Genomic DNA, 8,109 nt, shown 5'->3' with positions numbered 1-8,109 from the left:
TTTCTTAGAAAACATGGGTTGAGCCTAGAAGTAACTCAAGAAAATATTGTTTTTTTTCCTTCTAGAAAATGCTAACACGGAAACTAAATTTTGAGTGACTTTGAATTCACTATTGTCTTCCAAGTGCCAAGAACTGAGTTGGCACTTAGCAGGCACTCACATTCTTTCATTAGAAATGCCTTAGAGGAAATTCTTTGGCAGTTCAGTGGTTGGGACTTTCATTTCCAAGGGCCCAGGTTCAATCCCTGCTCAGGGAACTAGGAACTAGGATTCCAAAAGCTGTGCGATGCAGCAATAAAAAACAAACAAACAAACAAAAACACCTTTCATTATTCAATTTCCAGTGATCTTTTCTTTCTCCCAATTCTAGATAAGTTAAGTTCTAAACTGCATAATCTACCATTACATTTCAATATGCCTTAAATTTTTTCTTGTGGCCTCTACCTCCTCAAGATGACAAGATGATCCATTTTATTTTCTAGAGTGAAGGGAGATGGTCTGTCACAGAATCTGAATCTGAAATGCTTAGCTCTGATCTCTACACTGTCAATTAGTAGTTGTGAGACCTTGGACAAATAACCACTCTAGGGCTTTGTATTATCATCTGTAAAATGTAGGTAATAACAGTATTTCCCTCATATATATGATTAAATAAGATTATTCATGGAAGGGATTTGGCAATGCCTACCACATAGCAAACAATTGATACATACATGTTACTAGTTTTAGTTAAATACTATTCTATGAATTGATGTTTTTTGGGTTTTTAATCAAAAGGACTTGGTGGCAGAGAACTGATTAAATATTCCTTGATAGGGCTGAAGGTGAATATACAGACTGAAAAAAGAAAAGTATTATTTTACTGGCATTGCCTTTTAAGGCAAAATGTAGAAGGTAATATAGTTTATAAGCGTCTTGAAAACAAGGGTTATGAATTTTTAGTAACAAAACTCCAACGACTTGCCAGTGTGCTTGACTCGTATCTGGCATTCAGTTAATAATTGCATAATTTATTAGTAAACAAATGGGTGCGCTGTATTCAGTCCCTCAGTGCTCAGTCCTGTCTGACTCTTTGCAACCCCATGTACCCTACCAGGCTCCTCTGTCCATTGAATTTTCTAGGCAAGAATACTAGAGTGGGTTACCATTTCCTACTCCACCGGATCCTCCCCACCCAGGGATCCAACCCGAGTCTCTCACTTCTTCTGCATTGGCAGGATTCTTTACCACTGCCACCTTGAAAGCCCAGCTAATAAATGAATCCTGGTATAAAAATCCAGGCACTGTTCTGCTTCCAGAGAGAGCTCTCCTGCTGGCAAGCAGATTCTACTCCCAAGTGCAGAAGGTAGGTCACTGTCTATGGTTTCAAAAGTTACCTGGGTGGAATCTGTTCATCTTTAGCAAACAAACAGCTTTCTCTCTCTCTTCAAAACTCTCTTTTGGGCGGAGCTTCCTCCCTCTCCCATGTATCCTAAAATGACTGACTAGTTCTCACTATCTCGATTCTTTTAATATTTCGAGATCTCAGTGTCTTTCCTGCTGAACCTCTAAGCTCTCTGCATAAGAATCCTGGATTTCCGTCATCTGGGCCTAGATTTTTAATATGCTGACCACCTGGAGACCCTGGCCTTCATCTCAGAAAACAGATAGCTCAGTCACACGTCTGTCTTAAAAAGCAGTCGTCTGCTTGTGGTTCTTTTTTCGAATCCCTGAAGGCAGCAGAACTAAGCAGCTGTGGCTCCCAAAGTCTGCCCGGCTTTGGGAAAGCTCATGCTATTCGCACTGCTCACTCTCCCTGCCCTCCACCCCAACCCCGCACCGGACAGCCACTCTGCAAAAAGGCGGCTGCACTTCTTCCCGAACAGTAAGTTCAAGAATCCTGGGAACGCTGCACTGAAACTCCTTTGGTTCCAATCCCGCACTCTCACAAGCCACACTGCCTGGAAGACTCACTAACTTTACTGTGCAGATGAATGGTAACCATTTCCCTTCTTCTCCATCCTTTATGCAGTTATTAGACCGAACCCCAAACCTCACACTGAAATGGTTTCTAAACCCCCCAAAATAAAAAGTACAAACAACAACAACAACCCTTGTGGGTTACGTGTCTTTGTTGTGTGTCCATCCGCGCTCGTGAAAAATTTCCAAACGTCATAATTTGCAATCTGAACAAGAACTCAGAGCAATCCGAGATCATTTCAGGGATTTCCCCTTCACGGTCCTTTTCTTCAGCACTCCCAAAGTGGTGAGTCTGGGGTTTTCTCAGACCTCTATAGCAGCTATAGAGGCAATACAACTCTGCAAATTTTTTTTTTTTTTCCTTTCGTTGCCAGCCTTCTCAAGGAAACAGTTCCGAGCCCAGGGTCTCCTTCCGACTCCTTTGCATCTACACCGCGAGCTGTTGACCGGAAGCAAGCCCTTTCCTGGTCGCGGAGGGGACCTTCTGCGGAACAGCGTGAGGCTCCGGCCACAGCCTCCGCCTGGGTGGCTGTTGGCGCTCCGGCCGCCCCCACCTTCCCCGAGGCCTTAGAGGAGCCGAGCTCTAGGCTTGTGTGTGTGCGCGCTCGCGCGGTTGGTGCGGGAAAATCTGAAGAAGCTGCTGAGTATTGCTGGCAGTGATCTGAAGCCCAGCAAAAAACTGTAAAGCACTTGAGCTTTCCGAAAGAAAAACAGAATAAACGAAAGAAAAGAAGCGAAGCCCGTTCTCCTAGAGCCCGGGTTTCCAATAGGCCTGGATCTTCCTGGAGCTAGGCAGAAGCGTGTTTGGCAGTGGCCACTGCTCGCACCCGGGCTTGGAAAGACGGGTTTTCCCCGTTTCAGGAGGATGGAGGTGAGGGACTTGCAGGACCTGGTCTAGAAGCCTGCAGAGAGAACTCTGGGGTAAGTACTGTTCTGGCACCGGAGCGGAAAGGGGGCAGGAGGAGGGGGCAGGAGAAGGACAGGAGAGAGGGAACGGAATGAATTATGCAAAGAAAAAAAAAAATCCCCAATACTCCACAGCGGAGGGAGCGCAGCGCAGCACTCGCAAGATGAGTCCGTCCGGGTCTCCCACTCCTAACCCGCTGGCGCAAAGTTCTTTTTAAGGAGAGGGAAATTCTCCCCAAATCCTGTAGTGACAGCAGCCGCCAGGGCGGGGCAGAGTGAGGGGCTGCGGCTCGGCGCTGGGCCTGGGCGGCCGTGCTGCCCCGAAGCCCGACGTCCCGCTTCCCGTCCTCATGGCCGCGTTAGGCCTCGCCTCCCCGCCGCGCCCTCCTGCCTCCGCCCCGAGCGGCGGGCGGCCGGGTTGACGCTGGGCCCGGGCTCGGCGAGATTGCTCACCTGGCCGAGCCCCTCTCCCGCCTCCCCGCCCCCGCCTCCCTTCGGAATCGGGAGGCGCCGGGATCTGTAGACGAGGAAATAACGACCCCTGCAGTTGCATTGCGGAAAATCGCCGCGGCGGCGGCGGCAGCGGCGGCACTAGTCGCGGACCATGGAAGCGAGGGAACTGGAGGTTCTGGGGAGACCAGAAAAATAGGAGAGGGACAGCAGGCGCGCGCGCCGTGAGAAGCCCGTGAGCTCGCGAGGCCAGCGGGGAGCCGACCCCGCACGGCCCCTGCTCCACGCCCTGGAGTGTCGCTCGAGCCGGGCTCCGAGGCGGCAGGCTGCGCGCAGACTGGGGCGGCAGGAAGGGTCTGCGGAGGCGGCAGGAGGACGGCAGTCTCGGGCAGTAACCCCTGCCTCTCTTTCTGTCTCTCTGTATGCTGTGTCTGCGTCCCTCTGGCACCCGGGAGCAGGAGGAGAACGGCGCGGCGCGGAGCAGCCACCCTCTGACCATGCCCCGGTGAGGGGGGCGGACTTCGAGGGCAACTCGTCGCGGACTGCCGAGGCTTAGCCTGCAAACTGCGAGCGGCCAGGGACCTAAAACTGCACGGCCCGGCCCGGCGGGGGGCTATCGTCTATGTCTTCTTGGGGAGCCAGGCGGATCGCGGTCTCGTTTTTGCAGGAAGAGCCCAGAGCTGGTGCGTTCGGGTGGCTGCTGCCGCCACTGCTAGTGCTATTTCCACCGCCTGTGCAAGGAGCAGAGACCGGTGAGCAAGGAGACCTCCTGGGCAGCGAGGCATCGGTCATGTGTCAGCACGTCTGGGGCGCACGTCCGTCGAGCCCGAGGGGAAATTTGCTGGAACAGTTCAAACTGCGATATTGATCTTGGGGTGACTGTCCCCGGCCGACTATCCGGTGGAAGTGCGAGTGTGCACTCGCTAGGAAGTGTGCGTGTGTGCATGTGTGTGTTCCTTGTGGGGCTTCCCCTTCCCCCCCTGTTTTCACGTCGAGTGATGCACTTGGAATGAGAATCAGAGGATGGAAATAGTCTGGGAGGTGCTTTTTCTTCTTCAAGCCAATTTCATCGTCTGCATATCAGGTATGGGACGCGTGCTGGAGTCACGGGCGGGTCCGGGTTATGTTGTGGTCTTTGGAATGTATGGGGTTTTATTGTGTGTAGCCTTGCGGCGTGGGACGGAAGAGGGATGGTGGCAGAGACCCTTTCAGCTTTGTGGGTTTGCTGCCTTAAGAATTAAAAAGCTTCTAAACCCAGGTGTGTGTGTGTGTGTGTGTGTGTGTGTGTGTTGGAGGTAATATCTGTATGGAGTTCAGCTTTGTGGGTTTGCTGCCTTAAGAATTAAAAAGCTTCTAAACCCAGGGGGGTGGGTGTGGGTGTGTGTGTGTGGGTGTGTGTGTGTGTGTGTGTGTGTGTTGGAGGTAATATCTGTATGGAGTCCTGGAACATTGTAGGGGTGGAGAGATAAGAAAGAAGAGGCAAACTGGTGTTGATTGTCAACTGTTCTCCTGGTTGAGAACTGTGACAAGGAAATCTGAGCCTTGGCAACCCCTGCTGCCTTCTTCTGGCTTTCAAAGTTCCCAAACTAGATGGTTCCTGGTTGTAAAAATAGATGCAGAGCCCTGCTCTAATATCTATGCACTTGCAGGAGACTGCAGGAGGGTATGGGGACTGGAGAGTACCAGCAGGGACCAAAGGGATGTAGATATACTCCATGCCTTCCCCAAATACATCAGAACCACCCCCCAAAAAAGCAAAATCTATCTGGAACAACACAGTATCATAAATACCCCTTTAAATCATGATCTTTCCTAATTTCCAGGGGTAAGGATGTACTTAATGGCTCAGACTTACAGACTTCAGGCTACTGGTGCCAATGTGTGGATTTAGGAGCATGTGGGAAGCCAGGATATTGAAATGAATAAGGCCGAGTTTGTGTGTGTGTGTGTTAGGAAGGATTTTGATTTCCAAATAGTGTTCTTGTCAGTGCAGGAAGTTGAGGGTATGTAGTAGAGATACCAGAAAAAGCTCCAGGCTAAGCAGTATTTCCCTGTTCAGTTCAGTGCCTCCTCCCACTGACAGTGTCCACACCATTTCTTTCACATTTATCATTTAAACACCTAGGGTAAAGCCTGTTTGCAGTACTCCCCTCTGCCTGCATCCCTCTGCAGAATTGGGGACTCAGCCAACTTCCCATGAAGTCAACAGAAGAGAACAGAAACCTTACCTTTGTGAGCAGGCCTATTTGAGCAGGATTAGGATGGAGGGACATGTTTCCTCTTTGTTTAGCTGAGCCAGTCCCCACCCTTTAAACCAGACCTGATTCTGGATGTTAAAAAACCCTTGTCTGCCCTTATTCTGGATCCAGTTCCAAATATCATTATTCAGGACAGGAATGAGGGATCTTTTATTTTAAATCATTCTGTTTGAGGCTTGGCTACCGTTGTTAGAAATTTGCCTCTATAAACTTTAGAGATATGTTGTATACCTAGAAGACAAAAGTGCCCTGGGGTCACTCCCAATCCTCTACTCTTTTATACATCCTACATGTATGAGAAAAAAAATCCCAGGTGACCTGTAAAGGTTTATATCAGTCATATGTCCAGGGATAGACTAGGTGGCATCTTACAAGGCCACATTTTACATCTTTCTCTTCCACATCTCTTTGAAGTTTTCTCTCTTTTCTCCATGTTATTTCACTTGTTATAAAATAGCCTTTTCCTGCCTCTTTCCTCACATCATAAATGATTTTCAAATCAGACAAACTGAGTTCCTTTAAGATTTACAAAAGGTTAACATTAATGCTCTGGACCTCCCCATCTTTTGTCCCTAACCTCTACTCTGCATTTGGGTGGGCCAGCACAGAGGAGAACCAGCTGAGAACGAGTCCGGTCTGTTCTTAGCTTCCAAAAGAGGCATAGTGAAATGTTTGTCACAGCTATACTAGATTTGGTGTATCAGCAGCTAAATTATATAAATAGAAGCTATTTCCAACCCAGGATAGTTGCTGTGTAGTATGTGGCCTTTCACATGTATTTATTAAATTATCATTGTTATGTAACGAGAAAATAAAAGTATAAGCAAAATTGCTAACTATTAGGTTAGCATTTCTAAGGCTAACTGGAATGCCTTGTTATGATCAGCATTAGTTTACTTTTTATGAAGACATTTAGGCAGAGATAGAACATTATGGACTCATTATTTACACACTCATAAACTTAACTTTAAAAGATCATTCTTTCTCTAAAATCAAGGTGGCCTCCTCCCTCTATAAGAAGAATAGAGAGGCTCTTCGGTGATGTCCATGTATGTCACAATTCTCATTAATAATTTATGACTCATATTTGCCACAGTTTGGGAGACTTTGTTTCCCATCTGGCAGCCCTAAGAGGAATGTAATGCACTAAGGTTAAATAATTGGCTCAGGGAGGGTTTAGTGGGCTTATCATTTCTGTTTCTGTGATTTGCAGTCTTAATTTAATCATGAATGAGCTTTACTGAAAGGAATGTAAGCGTGTATTCATAGAACCTACTAAATCTTAAATTTGAAAACAGTTTTTTAAAAAGCACCTCTCTACCATCTTTGGATCAATTGCCCTGCTAGTAAATGGGTACTATTTGTTACTGAGTTACCAGGAGTCTATGTTTGTTACATTTGTAGGGTTGGCTTCCTTACTGAGCAATACCAGAGTAGAAGAGGCCAGCAAAAGTCTGCAGTGTAAACATTCTGCAAAAGGGAAATTTTGGAAGTAAGTTTGGCCTATAGAAAGTATATTGACTGAATTTCAGTTGGCTTTCAGGAAGACTCTGGAATTTTGTAACTTAGTGTTTCCTTTACCAAAGGTTCCTACCCTCAGGGGTTTCCCTGGTGGCTCAGAGGATAAAGAAAATGCCTGTAATGCAGGAGGGTTTGATCCATCCCTGGGTGGAGAAGATCCCCTGGAGAAGGGAACGGCTACCCAAATGAGTTATTCTTGCTTGAAGAATTCCATGGACAGAGAACCTTGGCAAGCTAACATCCATGGGGTCACAAAGAGTCAGACCTGACTGGGTGGCTAACACTTCCTTTTTCCTACCCTCATCCTACCCCACCGCCTAAATTAAAAGTACACCCAAAGGAATTTTCTCCCTGGGTCTATGTGTCTGTATTGTTTAAAATACAGACACCTGGGTTTGTATGTTTCATGGCTTTGTATTAATCATTTTGTTACAATGAAACTGAGTAAATTGAAAGTGAGTAAATTGGCTGAGGGGTCTGCTAGCTAGCTTAACCAGCTTTAGTTAGCTGCTGGGGACCATAGCATGTGTGCCTTCCATTTGAGAAAATTTGGTTACTTCAGGACAGCATAGCTAGTCTGTGAGGAAATGTCATGATCTGGGAGTTCTTGGGTCTGTATGTTTGGCTGACATCTCATTTTACTGAAAATGTCAGGCGGCCAAGATTTGTGGAGATGAGAGAGAAAGAGAGAGAGAGAGAGAATATTTCCTCTTGCTAGCAAGAACACTATTTCCTTCTTACAAATGCAGCTCAGATCAGCAAGAATGAATACTTAGCAGCACCAGGAGAGAATTTTCTGGTCCAAAGAGAGCTGTCTGATTTAATTTGTATTGAACATCCTACTTTTCTATATATAACTGTATATAACTTTAGTTCCTTGTCAGTTTATTCATAATAACTGCAATAGTAATTAGAATTATGTGATACTTTCACATGTATTATGCAATATTGCACATATTTTAACTCATCTAGTATCAAAATGTGTAGGGTGATTTTATAAATGAGGCAACCAAAG

General features: G+C 46.7%; 1 protein-coding gene across 1 annotated transcript in view; it reads left to right on the top strand.

Annotated features, from left to right (window-relative positions):
• The first annotated feature begins 2,123 nt into the window (after positions 1-2,123).
• Positions 2,124-8,109, top strand: part of CA10 (carbonic anhydrase 10) — an 855,303-nt gene continuing 849,317 nt past the window's right edge. The window contains exons 1-2 of the mRNA XM_027517027.1: positions 2,124-2,880; positions 3,774-4,399. Of these exons, the coding sequence (XP_027372828.1) occupies positions 4,339-4,399 (61 nt within the window). The 5' untranslated portion in view covers positions 2,124-2,880; positions 3,774-4,338. The remainder of the gene's footprint in view (positions 2,881-3,773; positions 4,400-8,109) is intronic.

The sequence above is a fragment of the Bos indicus x Bos taurus genome, chromosome 19, assembly GCF_003369695.1.
Source record: "Bos indicus x Bos taurus breed Angus x Brahman F1 hybrid chromosome 19, Bos_hybrid_MaternalHap_v2.0, whole genome shotgun sequence".
Taxonomy (NCBI): Eukaryota; Metazoa; Chordata; class Mammalia; order Artiodactyla; family Bovidae; genus Bos; species Bos indicus x Bos taurus.
The sequence above is the reverse complement of the archived record's forward strand: the minus strand, read 5'-3'. Positions and strand labels throughout refer to the sequence as shown.